The 17,872-nt window shown below is 43.2% G+C and overlaps 1 protein-coding gene across 1 annotated transcript in view; it reads right to left on the bottom strand.

The window, feature by feature from the left end:
* ADAMTS12 (ADAM metallopeptidase with thrombospondin type 1 motif 12) overlaps positions 1 to 17,872 on the bottom strand; it is a 288,416-nt gene that overhangs the window by 21,213 nt on the left and 249,331 nt on the right. Inside the window, exons 19-20 of the mRNA XM_015235450.2 lie at positions 12,155 to 13,288; positions 7,430 to 7,582 (exon numbers count right to left, since the gene is read on the bottom strand). Coding sequence (XP_015090936.1) covers positions 7,430 to 7,582; positions 12,155 to 13,288 — 1,287 coding nt within the window. The remainder of the gene's footprint in view (positions 1 to 7,429; positions 7,583 to 12,154; positions 13,289 to 17,872) is intronic.

Here is a 17,872-nt window from a genome sequence, read left to right as displayed (position 1 = left end):
AGGGTCACTCAAGCAGCTCCCCAAGATGATGAGCCCTTGAGCAAGTTGCAGAAATGGTCTGAGCCTCAGCTATCACACCTGTAACCTGGGATAAAAACCATGCCTGCAGGGGTGTCGTGAAGATTACAGATGCTGGGGTGGGGGTGGGGGAGGGAGGGTTGGGGTGATGCTGGCATAGGGTCTGGCTTGGTGGGCCACCATTCCCTCTGGTGCCTGTATTCGTTTGCAGCAAACAGAACTGCCCATGGGGGAGCTCTCTGCTCCGCCACATCCAATTCTCCCTCAGAACCCTCAGAAAACCTGTTTTCTCCCTGACTCTGAATGCAGGATAGGTAATCCTTTTACAAGGGAAGGGCCTCTATTAGGAAAATAAACTAAATAACTTCTCAATGGTTTGATTCTGGGAGCGGACAAACCCTTTCCTTGTCCTCACCCACATGGTTCCCCCCACAGCAACATCGCCCATCAGCCTTCTTCCTACAGCCGCCATCAACTGCCTCCATCACTAGGGTTTTCTCAGCAGCAACGCACTGCAAGCCCTTACAGAGGCCTCCTCCCGCCCCTCGTCCCAAGTGCCCCCCGCTTGTGCAGCAGCCCCTGCATTCTGCTCTCAGTAAAGGGCAGGCTCACATGCAGGCTGTTGATTTCCTTAAGATCATGATAAACACAGATGCACACAGGTCACCTAAAACAAGAGCTGATGTGGTCTGTTATGGAGTACTTTTGTTAATTCTCTGACCTCTTGGATTTTGGAACCTCCTCCACCCCCCACCTAGAAAGACTTTATTTAAGCATAACTATAGCTTCCAAGACTTGGTCTGCAGTCTGTGTAGAATGCTAGTGCCATCAGTGTCCCTTTAGCTCATCTGGCCTCTGTATCCTAGTTTCTCATGGCCAGTCCTGCCCTGGCCTATCTTGTCACTGCCCACACTCAAGTGGGGACCCAAGGTAGGCGGCATGAACGCTGACCCTTGCGCTTCTAAGCCCCTTCCCCTCATTATACCTGCATCGACAATATGTCCTGTGGTCCTTATGTCCTGAATCTTCTTGCCGCCACCCTTTGCATTACCTGCTACTGCTCTTCCGTTAGGCTTAGATTAAATGTCACCTCCTCCATGAGGCCTTCCTTGAATACTTTATCCAAAGGATACCTATTCTTGTTATTTATCTCATCTCCTTCTGTTTCCATAATGGGAACTTGAAATGTGAAACAATTCTTATTCATTCTGTCTATCCTTTCCATTAGACTGTCACCATTGTGTCCCAAGCATCTAGCATGGTGCCAGGCAAAGCACAGATGCTCCCAACAGGCTTTTTGAATGAATATATGAATTCTGAGAAAAGGGCAACCAGGGGCTCCCAGAGGGCTAAAGAGATCTGTGGTTGCCATGGGGATAAAGAGCATCTTTCTTCACCCTCTCAATCCTTCCATCAATGATCTATCATTACAGTCCTGGCTGAGAAAATGCACCACCATCAAAGTGTGCCCACTGCTGTAAGGTATGCTTTCATCTGTTTCCTCCATCCCCATGTGGTTAAATACACTCTCTTTCTGGCTACGGTGGAATAGTCACAATTGTAGGGTTGCGAATGGTCAAAGAAAATTCCTCAAACCCTTTCAGTAGAGATACATCCCAACATACTGATTCCTCTTCCTCTGCCACCTGGCACACTGCATAGTCACCTGACTTCAGACCTTGGGCTGGAACATACAAGATATGGGCCCGGGTGACAAGGAAGCAGATTGATGCTCTAATGCTTCCATAAATCAAGTGTGTTTAACTTCTCAGAAATGAGCAACACTTGCCAGACAGTCCCCCAAAATCAAATTCAAAACTTCATTTATCTGCTATGCTATTAAGTACATGGAGAAAAAAGTAACTGCCAATTTAAAATCTGCCATAGAACAAATGAGGAAGCGTGCTAATAATTTTCACACAAAGCAGCCATTTGTCTGACAGATTCGCAGGAAATAACCCATGGTTAAAACAGGAGGGCTCTTTATTAGGAATAGGATTTTACAAGACAGAAGCATACAATGAAGTTTTATTTTCTTATTTTTCCTTTGTTGCTACAATCTGTTAGTTCCTAAAATTTTCAAATTAGCATCACCCTTTTGTCAAGGAGTGTATTCACATTCAGTGGGCAATGACGTTTATTAATATGTGAAAGTAAATAATAAGGGAAGACACTCACTAAATCTGACTTTTTCACTCCATTTTCAGAAGGGCCTCTGATGCAGGTAGCAAGAGGGAAGTGGCGGGATATCAAGTCACTCCACTTGGAGAACTGTTTTGCCTTTGTGTACTGAATGCCAATTATTACATTCATTTTCTTATTGCCTTAAAGAAGGGTCATTTGTATTCATGTTTTCCTAACCTGGAGTCCATGGACCAGACTGAGGACAGGAACCAAACTAATGAGAACAGAAAGACTGGCTAATGCCCAGTTGTGACCAAACCTGACCATCTTCCACTGACTACACCAGTTTAACTGATGTAATCAGCAAACCATATTGAGTTAGAATGAGAAATACTCTTAGCTTACAGGAGCTACTAGCAGAGAAAAATGAAATTATAACCATTTCTTCTTTGTGTTGGTTTTTTTGATTTATTCAGTCATCCTGATACACTTTCCAAGTTGGACCCCTACCAAGTGTTCAGATGAATGTAGTGAAATTAATGAACATGGGATTGGGAGGTTAGAGATTACATTCAGGTATGACCCTGACACCAAGTGGCTGTGTGACCGCGGATTAGTCACTACACCTCTCTACGCCTCCATTTCTCCATCAGAATTAAAAGGAGGATAAACTGGGAGATTGAACTCTCCCAGCATTCTAGAGTGGTGTAACTGTATGGGATCATTGGGTTTGTATTCTACTTTGATTTCAGAATACTTTCTTATTCTCCAAGGACTAAAGCAGGATGCAGAAATGAATCTATCTTCTCCTTTATTTATGCTAAACAGATTCATAAGATCCTTAAAATCAAATTAATTCATTCTCAAAATTCTATGTCGAATATCACTGAAATTCACCTATCTGTTCATCTGTCCCCATCACCCAATCGCCTCTTCACTTCCTTCCTGTTATTGGGCACTTAACTATGTTCCAGCTTCTGTATCCCAATTTGGCTGGGAAAAAAGCCACATAATGAGTAGAAATCATAAAGATTATATGTCATAAGTTGTTCAGGTTCTAGCGAGGGCACAAAGGAGGTGGTTGATTTCACCCAAAGAAGCCAGGGAAGGCTTGAATAGAGGAGCCAATGCTTGAGCTGAAATCATGTAAGATGAGTGCAAGTTCACTGGGCTGGCAAACAGCATGGGGGACATTCAAAGTGGAGAGGATGGCATATACAGGCACAGTGCCAGGAAACGACCAGTCTTGCTGGGGAACATGTCCAACAGAATGCTAGAGCAGAGGGTAGGGCTGGACAAAGCGAGATGGTAGGGGCCATGATGGAGGGCCTCATGGTCTGGACATCAGTCCTCAACTAGAGTGGTCTTAGGTCATGCTTTCTGTGGCCCTAAAGGTTTCCATTTAATTGTTGTTCTTTTCTCTTCTTACGGATTCCTTAATCTAAAACACTCAGGGTTGTCAAGAGAGGGTTACAATTTAGATGTACAACAAATTATATCAAGAGAAAACAAATGCAGTGATTTTGAGTGTATTACCCACATTCCAGCTGGTCAATTTTTGCTTTCTGAGCACAGAAGCTCCCCTGTAACATTCAATTCTATGTTTTGACTTTTTGCACACTGGATTTCAATGTACGCTTCTGGGAACATGTTATGTATGAAAGTTGGGGACTGTATTTAGCAAGACAGGGGCTCTTTCCCTATTTAATTCATTTGTGAAAATTCAGATCTAAAAAAAAAATGTAGCACTGAGTATTATGAAACTCAAGGCCATAAGAAAAGGGGCCACTTACTTTTATTTTCCAGTAAAGCTACAGGTAATACAGTCAGCTACTGCTAAAATAAAATTGCAACATTGCCTAGGTGGGAAGACAGATCATTTCAAGAAAATGCGAAAATCTTTGATTCATTTCAGAGATCACCAAGAGCTGTCAGACTTAACTATGGAAAGTCATTATCATTCTAAGAAAAATAAGGAGGCTGTCAAATCACCAGTTTACAAAACTGCAGGAGGCACAAGTGAAATGTTCAATCAGGGAGGTGGTGGGGGGTGGCTGTGGAGGATGCACAGCTTTGGTGTCAAACCCAACAGAAAGTTTTCCAAGCTCATCTTGTCACTTACTGCATGTCTTCCAGCACAAGAATCACTTTTGCTCTTATGCAAATTTTAACGTTCTGAAATTGGCATGTGTCTTACAACTTATGTACATATTTATTGTGTCATTTTTTTTCTTTCTGAAAAGCTGTAATTAAATTGATGACCCATCCCCCAGTTGATGGTTTCTTAGAACTGAGAGTATTCATACTAACTGATCACATGTTAGTGATTTAGATCCTCTAAGCCTTCATTTCCTCAGTAGGAATTATAAAGGTCTTTTATTGAAGGAAAATAAAATTGTTTACCTAAAATTCTTATGCGGTGTTGTGCACATAGTGGTATTTGGTGAGTGCTAGGGCCCAAGGTAGATCAAGTCCTCCAAAGTTCATGGACACTTGGAGCACTCTGCTTAGTACGAGGAGTGGAGACCTGCTGGACTGACAGGACTTACTTCACTGCCTCCTCTCCACAGGCCTCCTGCCCCAAGCCCAGGAAAAGCCAGATGTTAGTAAAAGCCTAAGAACAAGCCCAAACCTTTACCCAGAGATCAAAGTTTCCCAAGGCTTCAACTGAACAGTCTTCACTGTTCACATTCTTTGGATCTGTACAACTTTACGAGGTTAGTAGAGGGAGTATGATGCAGTTCATTTCTCGGAGGTGAGAAAACTAAAGCTCCCAAGTGGCTGGAAGAAAGGACCAGTATCCTACGGTGGTTGGTGACAGAGAGGGACTGCCAACCCAGATGTGTCTGATCCCAGGCCCAGTGCTGCTTCCTGGATTCAATTCTGTAAAACTACAATTTCTCAAGTGTGCCTCGGGGACAAAGCTGAGGGCTATAACCTTGAATCTGTTTCAGACGGATGAATGCCTGAAGAGGAAGTCAACCATTTCAAAAAAGCCACTTCTAGAATTTGTAAAGGTGGAGCACTGAGTGGACAGGCCCACTGTACTGTCGCACATATGAGAAAAAGTCCACAGCAGCTGTATCAGGGCTCCATCAAGTGGTGCTGAAGACAGAAGCTAGCATGCAGCTGCAATTCAGACCGTGCCCACAGCTCGGGGGAAGAGCGGGTGAGTAACCCAGGGGGCCTCAGGTGTGATAAACCTGTGGGTTCAGGTGAGGCTGCAGCACACCCTTAGTCCCACAAGAGTTAAGGTGTCTCCTGATCTGGAGTAGAGATCGGTGGGATAATGCAGAAAGATTCAAGATGAAATTAGAATTCTTCCCTGAGAAAGTGTTTGTGAAAAGTCAAACTATCAAGTGGGCAGAATCTAAACTCTCTGGATATTTAAAGGCAAAACTAGGGGTCTATTTTCCTACTCTAGGATTTGGAGTTTGCCTCTGCATCAGTTTAAAAGTCCCGAGAGAACAATGAAACAATGAAGGCCTTCAAATCTTCCCTAGTGCGTGCTTTGGGCCTCAGACATCCATGTGAACTGGTTAATAATGTGGTGGTCAAAAAAAAAAAAAAGGGTCCACTTAATCACCAAAATTTAAGATACATTTAAATCAACATCCCTAGGAAAAAAGAGAAATCATATATGAAGTGTCCCTAGTGATAGGAAAAAACAAAAGTCAGGGCAATTGACTTTCAGGAGTTATAGTGTCTTTGATATAAGGTTTATCTGCTATCCTGAGAGAGGAGATATTTTCCCTATGATAGGAACGGAGTCATTTTGAGGATTCGAGTTTAGATGTGATGATGACCACGTTCTGGCAGAATTTGTTAATGTATCAGAGACAGCTTTTACACGACGACCAGGAGTGCTACAGGGGTTAATAAATCTATCTGCAAGCTTCCCAGCCACCACAGAGAGGAGACCCAGAGATGGGAGGGGAAGGGCTTTCTTTGGGAGGTCTGACTTCCGTATCTCCCATTCAGGGTTTTACACCAGCTGGAATTCCTGGAATTTTCCTCTGGCATCGATTTTTTTTTTAAAGTGTTAGCTAGTTCACACATCTGTCCTTTTTATGAGTCATGAAATTTCCAAGGAAAGAATGAATCCCCAGGATGGGGAAGTGGAACTTTAGGACTTGGTCAACATTTGGCAAGGTCAGGGATACAAATGTTTTTTGAGATTCTTCTGGATGTGGGAGAGAGTTTGTAGCCAAGTGTTTAGTCCTTGGATCTTGAGTTTGTTATGAGTTGGAAGAGAAAGAAAAAAGAACCAGCATTCATTCTTGAAAGAAAAATGGTATGAAAACAGAAAAATGGATTGGGCAGGCAGCCAAGAAACGCAAGGTAATTTTTTCAGGGAATAGCACTACTTTCTCTCTCTTGCCAAAGATCAGAGCCTTTCTTTGGGAAAAGGGGCCTAACACAGATAAACGATGTTCCGAGTGCCTGTCTGCCAGGGAGGGCCGGCTAGAAGAACCAGAGACAGACATCCAGTGAGACACCTCAAGGTCCTGCCTGTCTGGGGACATGACCTCTCCACTAGTTGAGGGAGCGAACATCTAGAGGGGACGCCAGTCTCCCTGCATCCCCCCCGGGGCTGGCTTAGCCCCATCCAAGGTGACGGGCAGGTTGGGCCTGATAGGTGCCCAGGAGGACCATGGCTGACTAATCCTAAAACCGGCTAAAGCCTTCCCCAAGGGACCATGCAGACAGCACGCTAATGGAAGTAACGGCAGCCCCATTAGCAGAGACAACAAAATCGCACATCAAAGAGATTCATACAGGAAACAGACTTTTAAAGACCAAAATTTTTCTTGATGTTTCAGCTTTCTTTTCATTTTGAGTCTGGCAGACTCAGTGTTATCCTTGCCTTGTGAGCAGCTGCTGAACCATGATTTAATTACACATGCGATAACGTAGAATTATTAATTATAAAGCTAAATTTAAGCAATTTAGAAATAGTGTTGCATGCTGGACAAGCAATTAATCACACCAAATTTAACTTTTTTCTTCCCCTCAGTTTATCTGGTAAGGGTGGACAGGCAGATAAAAACACGTGGGTTAATAACAACTCCGTGCTGGTTCTAAGGCTATTGTGTAACATGAAGTAGGCCTGTGATTGTGTAATGCCTGTGATTTACTCATCCACCATTTTATCAAAGAAAAGGGCAGAAGGGAGGCAGGAAGGTTGGAGAGCAGGAAGGGAGGAGGAAAATCTATTTTAGCAAATGCTTGTGCAAGTTCCTCCCGCACCCCTCCACCCCTATCCCCGCTGAGCCTGATAAATTACCTTGCTCCAGTTCCCCACTTTCCAGCCGGCACAGGGACGGAGGTGGCATCTCTTAGCCGGGTCCGGCCTCTGAAGGGCGGCACAGTCTGAGTCCTGGTGGGTGCTGCACCGCACGCTGCGCCAGTAGGCCCCCAGCCCGCACGTGGTAGAGCACTGCCGGGGGAGGAGGAGACAGAAGACAGAGGCTCAGGGCCACTTTCTCCGGCACACGCCAAGACACCCCCGAGTCAGGGGTCCTCAGTCTCAGCTACCCACTAAAACTGCCTGCAGAGCTTTAAAAACGTGCCAGTGCTGGCGCCCCACCCCAAAGAAATTAACTGGAACGGCTGCGGGCAGGGCTCAGGCCTGGGTATTTTAAAACCTTGCCAGGTGATTCTAATAAGCAGCCAGGGTTGCGGATTCCTGATTTCTTTGTAAGAGGAAAACCCAGTGCCTCATCTATTAAATGCTGTGAGAACAACAGAGGTAATTCATGCACAAAGCGAGTGCTCTAAAAATGGTACCTATTAAACACAACACATCTTCAAGGTCAGTATTATAAGTCCCATTTCCAGATCTCTGGGGCTCAGAGAGTTTAGAAGTCAGGCCCAAGGTCACACAGACAGTATGATGTTAATTTCACATCATGACATGGAGAAAAACATGACATTTGTTCAAGCCCAGGAAAGGAGTTAGTGAGACCAAATGACCAGGCCAGTGATGAACCTGGTAAACCTCAAGTGATGTTTATCTATAGTTCTTTTTGTACCATATTTATGTTGCAAATACACACGTTGTCTCTGGGGCTCTGAATCTAGTCCTCTTAGATTCAGATGTTGTGAGCAGACATTTGTTTAATTCCTTTTTGACAATTTCTATTCAGGCAGCCAGTCAGGGTCCAGAGGTAAAGCTGACAGGAGGAAGTCCATGGAATGCAGTCAGTGAAATGGGATTCCACTGACTGTCCCTTGTATTAGTTTAAAATTCGGAGTGGGGGATCAGAGAAGACAGGAGGACCCTGAGAAGGCTGAGGGACAACTTCACTTTGTCCCAGAAACCTCCCTCATCACAGCTAGTGACCCTGTGACAACTGATTTACCAGGTCAAGGAGCAGGTTTCAGGGTGTTCAGAACTGGAACTGATGCGCAGGGCTGCAGCAGAATTGCGTGGAAGCTGCTGTGAAAGGCTGTGGAAAATTATACTGTCACTTCCATCTACACAACTGCATAGCATGCATTGAACTGGCCCAGGGGATCTGACTGAATGATGAAGCAATTTGTTGATATGTGATTTTCGGTCAAAATGAGATCCCCACCTATGCACGCCATCAAGCACCTAAGTTTTCTGTTCTACAAACAGATATCAAAGCAAATACTTACCGAGTGCTTCCTACGTGCCTGACACTCTCCTGAGCACCTTACACAGAGCTGTTCCTTTCATCTCCTAACAATCTTCATGAATCGGGCAGCGTCATCATCCTCATTTTATAGATAAGGAAATGGGTGCAGTGAGGACGTACAGTCTGTGATTGAGCCAATATGCAAACCCAGAGCTTCTGCTTTCAAGCTTTATGTCTACATGTCAAGTTTACAATGTTAACTTGGTTTTTATACGAGTTCTTTAATGTTTGAACTCACAAGCAGTGAGAGGGAACATGATGGGGACGCTGGGGGACATGCACAGCTCTTCACACAGGACAGAAAGTGGGAGGGCACCACGAGAGAGCTTTCAGGTCAAATGCTAAGTAACTTTAGAAATTACTTCCAATCTGAAAGAGTAGGAAAGGCTTATGGAAGAAGCAGCTCAAAGCTGGACACTGAAGAACAGGCAGGATTTAAAGGGACAAAGGAGAAGGAGAAAGAAATTCCAGGCAGAGGAAACAGCATAAACAAAGGCACTGGACCGAGAGGAGCAGACGGTTTAGAGGAATCTGAGCAGTTTAGATTTGCTGAAGCTTCAGTTGGATGAAGCAAGGTGGGAGGCAGTAATGTTGAAAGCTAGATTATGCCGGGTTGTGATGGCTGTTGGATATTAGAGTGGATCTCATCTGATGTGATATGTAATGAAAGTACATTAAAGATTTGTGATCAGAAGTTTGGAATGATTAGAAAATTCCTTCTGGAAGGGAAATATGGCAGTCTTACATCTCTTGGCATGATGAGTGGAAAGCACTGGGCAGGGGAGAGACTGGAAGGGCTCAGACCGGCAAGGGCAGGTGTTCTAACAAGAGTAGTAACCGAGGGTCCACCACTCTTGACCTCTGGGGCACTACTGGCATGTTGGGTGGGTAACACTTCCTCATCAGGGGCCTCCCTGAGTGTCACAGGACTCTCATGATCTTTGGCTCTCAGACATGGAATGCTGGCAGCAGCCCTCTCCCCCCAACATTGTAGTAAACAATGGTGGGAGACATCTGGAAATCTGGAAACAACCTTTTCCAGATGCCTCTGACCATTAGATTGGAAACTGCCGAAACTAAACTAACAGGAAATAAAGAGGAGATGACAGAAATGATGTGATGACACTGACTTGAAAAACCATTAGGGTTTTTCCAGGAGGACAAGGGAAGATTGATACTAGCAGGGATTCTAGGGTTCCTAAGATGCAGTGATTGAGAAGCCAGTCACGCCGTTATAGGGAGGGACAATCCTAAAGAAATAACTTCAGAAATGGGTACAATAAAGAAAATCAGGGGACATTGGGAAACTGAAAACCCCAGGTTTTCATTCTGGATCCTGATCCTCTCCGACAATTCTGTGTATTGAACATTTTGTCTCAAACGATGCACAAAGGCAGAAGGTGCCAAGCCTTGTCATGAAGGGGACTCTGGCCAAATGGGGAACTCTGTCCTCGTAATGTTCTTGCAGTTTTAAAAGCCTCTGCAGTCTGGGCCAATTCCCCTTTTCCAGACAATCTGCCTAGAATTAATAGCTCTCAGTGGCTCCAATGGTTGCCAAATTTTGGGTGAATTATGATGTGTTCAACAAGACAATTTCTTTCTTTCTTTCTTTCTTTCTTTCTTTCTTTCTTTCTTTCTTTCTTTCTTTCTTTCTTTCTTTCTTCTTTCTTTCTTTCTCTTTCTTTCTTTCTTTCTTTCTCTCTTTCTCTCTTTCTCTCTTTCTCTCTTTCTTTCGCTTTTTGGGTTTTTGTTTTGGTTTGGGGAGTAATTTATTTAATTTATTTGTTTAGAGGAGGTACTGGGATTGAACCCAGGACCTCATGTACGCTAAGCATGTGCTCCACCACTTGCTCTCCTCCCCCTGAGACAGCTTATTTCTATCAAAGTCAAATGATAACACCCATCCCTCTCATTCTTTCTACAAACTGGATTATTCTAAGCATGAAACTTTTTTCCCCTCCTGAACCTGGATTCTCTACGTGCAAATGGAGATAATAAGATGCCCCTCCACTGACAGAAAATGTAATGAATGTGATTTCGCTTTAGAAAGCGAAATAAATCAATGTGAAAACATAGTTCGAATACGAACAAACATTTTTTGAAGTTTGTATTCACCTATTTATTGCCAGTATATTTAATTCCATGACCAACGAGATTGATTAATTCAGACAAAAGAATTTTATACAGCAAAGTTGTCAGTTGGTGCCAAAATTCACTAGAGAAACAGCAGATTAGAGTGAAAGGAGTCAGAAGGTTCATCATGCAACTGACATGTCTGTAGACAAGTCACTTAACTGTTAAAAATCTTAGTTTCTCTATTTGTAAGTTGGTATAAATGAGACCCTACCTGCTCCCCAGACTGTCAAAAGGAGAAAATAAAAGACTACACAGGAAAGTGATACGGAAATGAACACACTTTATAAATTAAACACATTGTTATTTTTATATTAGCTGCTAATACTTCTCTTTAGCTGGGGAGATGAGTCATGCATTGTCCTAAAAAACATGGAATGATCTGAACGTGTCATTACTTTGCCACAAAGTCCTCTTTTGAGTTGTCAAATTATTTTTAACAGGTTCATATACTGTGCATTCAAAATTCAAGGGGGTGAGAAGTGATTTTGATGCTTCAAAGGATGTAATTAGTTCGAGAGATGGAAAAACAAATATCTAGCCAAATTCCTGAAGCCTGAAAACAGGGGCCAACATTTTGTCCTCATGTTTATCTCCTTCTCTATTGTCTAATCCTTTTAGTGAGCCAAAATAAAACTTTTTAATACAAGCAAACACTGAATCCAAAAAGAAATCATTGATACAGTGAGCTATAGAACTCTTAAGAATTCTTTCTTAGATTTCCATTCCATTTGTGATTAGTTGACAGGTTTAAATCAGTGTCTCAGTAGTGGCTTTCTGAATGAGATGTGAACTCACATCTTTTCAGTGTCCCTCATTATAGGATCATTAGTTTGTAACTGGAAGGGACATTAAAGAGGAGAGATGACCTATACCAGCTTCCTTGTTCTGTAGGTAAAAAGTGGGCTCAGAGGGACAGACTGAATTCTCCACTATCACTCAGCTGGCTGACCCAGGCCTCCTGATTTAGCTCCAGATTCTTTTCACTATATCTCACTACACTTGCTCTCCTTCCCTGGAGATTTTTTTTTTCTCTATTTAGGAGTTTTGGGAGAGGAAACAGGGAGACAGGGAGGTGAGGGCATGGACCAGACTGCCTTGCCTTTTTGCCACAGTAGACTATGTTTTCTACAAGCCCACTTTGAAATTTGCACTATAATACCTGCGCTAATTTCCATAAAGAATCAGGCATGGGTAAGAAATGGAACTCCTACCTCACTCCAGTTTCCAACAATCCACTGGGCAGGACTGTGGCCTGTGGAGAGTGGCTTGTAATTGGAGACATTCAGCAAAAACCCCTCAGCAATCAGACTTGTTGCATCTTCCTCAGTCAAAACTGGTCCAGAACTCTGTGTTAGATTCATGTTGCTTGAAAGTTCTGGGGGGTGATGGTTTACTGACTTTTCTGAGGATGCTGGCTGGCGATCTCCTCCCAGAGGGTTAGTTGGCTTTTCAGTGACCATCCCCTCAGCTCTGGGTGCATCACTTTTGAGAGTGGAGGGCCTTTGGGTGGCGAGCAGTCCTTCTGACACTGTGCTGAAGGGTGGCCACAAGGATGCCCCCCTAAGATAAGGCGTTGGCGGAGGTCCAAGTGGCATGTCTGTACTTCTTTCCACTGAAACATCATTTCCGGCTACTCTGATCTTGGTCCATGTCACAGAGTTGTTTTCATTTTTGTTCTCAGGTTGTTCACTGTCTTCCCCTGAGCCACTATGAATCTCCATTTCTGGTTCTTTGGTCAAGGGATTGTAAAATGGAGTCACCTGCCAAGTCACAGGGTTGCTGGAAGTTGATAAATCAGAACCACTCACTGTCATGGCTAAAAGGTCTCCCTCTGAGGTAGGGCCGGTGTCTGGATTGGAAACGTTCTCTTCATTTGGCTGGATACTCGCAGACTGGGAAGTGACGATGGGCTGGGAAGTACTTCCAATGGAAATGACATCATAGGAGTCTGGTTCACTTTGAGTTGAACTATTCTGCCACTGTTTCCCATCCAGGTCGACTTCTTCGGAAGCTGTGGTAGGACCAGGGCTGCTGATCGCCAGAGTACTTGTGCTCACAGACCCAGGCACGGTGGGTGTGGTCAGCATCCCAGGGCTGGGTGTGGTCAGCATCCTGGGAGTGGGCGTAGTTGGAGGGATGGGCTTGAAGGGGTCAGGTGTTGGTAGCTTTTTCCCATTGGAAATTGTGCCTTTGTTGGGTTTCAGAATTCTCCGGCTAGACGGGCACTGCTGGAGGCCACAGAGAGCTCGGCTATTGGGTCTCCTTGTCACGTCACAAGGCTCATCATGATTCTTGGCACATGTGACACTGCGAATCCTCACTCCACCACCACAGGAAACAGAACACTGGAAAAGAGAGATGCTGTTAGTCTAGTGGGAAAGATGTGTTAGTTCTCATGCTAAGGTTTACGACAAATCAGGACAGGTGCAATGGAAGCTGAACTGTGGCTAAAATTGTTTTCTATCTTCATATTTGATTTTTGTGCTCCTTTAGAGTCCCATGGAAATATGTGTCTTCTGGAGACCAGCTGGGACTCTGGGCCAACCATCCACCCATAACAAACTGAAAATGCCAAAAATAACATAGTAAAATTGAAGACTGGGCTATGAATGCTGAATAGTGGATCCATGAAGAGTGCAGCGATTTAAACAGATCACCTAATTTTTTTAAAGAGATAGTAATATCTTTCCTAGGGTTTTGATGCTTCTAAATTAATATAAACTATTTATAGTCACTGGAATCTGTTAATTATGAGCCTTTCCTTACCCATTATGACTCACATAGTCTCACCCAGACACCAGAGCCCCATTTTTTTGCCTGTGTCAGGTAGACTCAGGTTGAAAGCTAAAAAATCACTGTACTCACTCATGTACAGAGATCCAGGTCTTTTTCTGAAATTCAAAGGCAGGTAGTTAATCAAAGGTGGGGAAATACTCTTTCCAGGTAGCTGAGTCCTGTAGCACAGTGCTGATGGATACACAGGGCCACGGCAGGTGCCCCTCTCCAATGTTCCATCCACATTCTTCTGTAGGGCATACAAGGCGCAGGCAGCTAGATTGCCTTTGGTGAGGGGAAGATCCTAACAGGACAGTCCTCCCTCAGCATTCATGGTAAAGAATATTTATTTCAAGTCTCAGCAGCTGCAACCACATAGTTTACAGAACACTAAATGTCTAGATACATTGAGAAATCCATATTCTTACTAAATTGCTCCTTTTTAGCTTACGTTTCCAATGATATTTTAAGTTATCCATCAAACAGCTGGCTCTTGAACATAGACCATCCCGGTCTGTACTGGCTGTTTCATATTTGTCTGTCTTATATCTCTAACCTCAAAGCAGGTTTCTTGAAGACAGGGACCACACAATGCTTCCTAGGTTTCAAAGGGCTTCCCAGCCATTATTCTGGGTAGTCCCCTGTAAGTGTCAGCCCTGTGAGGGGTATGGGGCTGTGAGATTTACAAGGCTGGAATTACTATTCCTTCTTTCACAAGAGGGGAAACTGAGACCCAGAGACCCATTTGAAAGGCTGCAAGTCAGCTTCAGAGTAAGAATCAGATTTATTCCGTGTCTCCCACAAAACCTAGCACAGCACAGTGGACCCGCAGTTTATCTGCTGAAATCACTTACTGACTTGACCAAACTCCTGATTCCTGAAAAGTTATCCAAGGCAAAAACTCTTTTCTTGTTCATAATAGAATTCCAGGATGGTTCTTAGGACACAGTGACTACTGACTACATATTTATTATGTGATTATTTTACCTGGAACAAAATCAGGAATGGGAAAATTCTCCAATTTTTCCATTTTTTGGCTTAAATTTCTTGCCTTCTCAAGTCCTATTTTCAATTTCCTCTGTATAAGGAAATAATACTTTTGGAGAAGACTCCCATTTTATTTCATTCCAGTCAAGCACAGTCACTCATGGATCCGTGATGGTCTGTAAAACCAGTGCCTTTAAAAGCAGGAGACACTCGTAAGCACAAGGAGGCTGTGCAGCTCAGGGAATGTCCGACAGCAGATTTGGGGGCGACCAATGAAGCTGTGGGTTTAAGATGTCAACACTCAACTCTCAGACTGAACTTCCAAGTTTTTTTTATATATACTAATATTAATTTTTGGTGGGAAGAGTGCTTCACAGACCAAGAAGTGCACACTCATTTCCAACCAACTGGAGACTACAAAACTAAAGGTCTCAGAGCCCACCGGGCAGAAAACGGTCTCTTCACTGCACCTTGGAGCCTGGAAAGGGCAGGCTGAGGATACTTCTTTTCCTGGCTTATCACAATATTTCTACTCTTCTTGTGCCTAAAGATACTTTATGCTCCATCCATTTTAGTCATCCTGAGTCACTTCTCCACTTACGTACTAATCCAAACCCCTTGGTTCTTCAAATCTCCACTCTGCAAAAACTGATCAGGCTAGCCAAATAATCCTCCATGTACTACGTCTGAACGCACCTCCACGCTGACTGCCTCAGGAAAGCTTGGTTTCGAGAGCTGATTCATCAGTGAGGACCCCGCCAACGCTGCCACCAACTGTTCTCAAGCAGCAGGTGTACCCCACTCCCTTTGGGATTTTCTTTCCAAAAAATGTCAGAGTGGACAGTTACATAGTAGGAAACCTTTTGATTTACTTTTCTTTTCTTTTTCTTCATTTCCTTTTCCTGATTGTTTATTTTGATTTGTCATGTCTCTAATACCCATAGACTTTACTGGACAACTTTACATTTTTTTTTAATTGAAGCGTAGTTGATTTACAATGTTAGTTTCAGATGTACAGCAAAGTGCTTCAGTTACACATATACATTTTTTTTCTTTTCAGATTCCTTTCTATTATATGTTATTATAAGAAATTGAATACAGTTCCCTGTTTTCAACTGTATACAGTCGTTTCTTGTTATCTATTTTATATAGAGTAGTGTACATTTTTAGTAGTGTACATTAAAAAATTTTGTTTTAAGCATTTTAAAAAATCCAAAAGTATATGGGTGTGTGCCCTCCACCTCATAGTGAATTATGATATAAAAGCTTTTATGAAACCTGTAAGAAATAGCTTAAAGCCTTCAACATGCCATTATAACCCCATTATTAACCCCATGCATGAGGTAGGAACTAAGCCTCAGCTTCCTCATCCAGAAATTGAAAGTAATGCTCACCTTTCAAGGTGCCTGTGAATGTTACATAAGACAACAGTCTTAACACAGTGCATAATATATAGAAGACAACTGGGAACGGGAAGCTATTATTATCACTGTTATAATAATGATGCTGATAATAATAATAGTGATAATTATGAAGGGCATGGGGGTCCCCAATTTCTACCATCCTTGTGAAGCACAGAGTGATGCACAGACCTGTCTTGGGGGATGCTGTGAGGTGAGCACCTGTCTGGGTGAAGTAGTTGTAGGCACATGTCTAGAAGACACTGCAGAGACCCGTAATAGCCCACCGGTTTACTGCTAGATTTTTTTTTTTTCAATTCAGACTTCCTAGGGCTAAGAGATGGATAAAAGTTTTTATTTTTAATTTATAAATTACAAGTATTAAATAATATTATTCACTGTGAACTTGTTCAGCCTAAAAACAAACAAACAAAAAAGCAGGAGTAAATAATAGCTATCTAGGTAGTTGTTCAGTTAAAATACATTAGATTTTGACCTTTTAAAACAAAACATTATTCTAGAACAGGAATTCCAAAGTGGCAGACTTAAGGGCTCAATGTGGCCCACTGACGTGTATTCTTTGGTCTGCTCAACCTTCAAACAAACAAGTAAACAAACAAAATATAAAAACTGGGGGGAGGGAAATAGCTCAGTGGTAGTGTGCATGCTTAGCATGCACGAGGTCCTCAGTTCAATCCCCAGTACTTCCATTAAAAAAAATAAAGAAAGAAGAGAAAAATACAAAAACTGAATTAGTGTCAACACTTGAAAATGAGCAGATTTCCTACTATGACTCCAGAGTTTTAACTTCTCCTGAAAAAGCAGATGACCTACAACTCTTGGCCCCACTCCTAAATGGCAACTCAAAACTTCATAAATGGACCCCTGGGTCTGGGAGACTGTATATGTTATCCACCGACCATCGGCATCCATCTGCTTTCCTTACCCAGTAGACATGGAGCTTTTCCAATAATCAATGGCTGCCATTCCTCTGCAGTAGGGCAGACTATGCCCAGTGAGACAGTGTTAACTATCTACCGAGTATATCGGGCATAGAAACCCAGTTGCCTTTTCTCGTAGTCACAGCAGAACAAGCGGTGCTGTTCTGTATTCAGCGCACGCTTCTTCCAGTACATCTTCCAACTGTGTTTATCTCCTTAGGAGCTGTGAAGCCCTTCCAATGAGATAAATGCAAGACACGGCACCACACTTAGAACTCATCTCAACTGGTAGTTCCACGATTCTCAAAACCAATTTCTGCTATGATTATCTTATGCTCTTAGCTTATAATTTGGAGCTCTGTACCAGGCAAACAGCGTGTCAATCTGCTAATGTCCTCCCTGGGAGTTATCTTGCTGTCACATGCCATCACGCCTAGATTAAGGACTCCCGGGGGAGCCTACTGAGAACCAGGTCTAGGGCTAAATCAGTCAAGCCCCCTGAGGCGCACTGTGGGGGAGACTGTGGGTGAGGGGAGCTGGCAATTGGCTCAGAGAGACTTTACTTAAAAACACAGTTGGGGTTTATTAGAGAGTTTGGGCTAAGGGCATAAGTAGAGAAACAGCTAATGCTTTGGGCATAAAAACATTTAATACATAGTCTTGGGGATTTATAAATGAATGATTGGATCTCATACTAAAGCCATTTTGGAAGTAAGCTACAAACCTTGGGTACCTGTTATGAGTTGAACTGTGTCCCCCTACCCCCCAAAAAGATATCAGAGTCCTTACCCCTGCTCATCCTCTTCCCTTGTACCTCAGAATGTCA

Source organism: Vicugna pacos, chromosome 3 (assembly GCF_048564905.1).
Source record: "Vicugna pacos chromosome 3, VicPac4, whole genome shotgun sequence".
NCBI classification, from domain to species: Eukaryota; Metazoa; Chordata; class Mammalia; order Artiodactyla; family Camelidae; genus Vicugna; species Vicugna pacos.
This window is presented reverse-complemented; position numbering and strand designations above follow the sequence as displayed.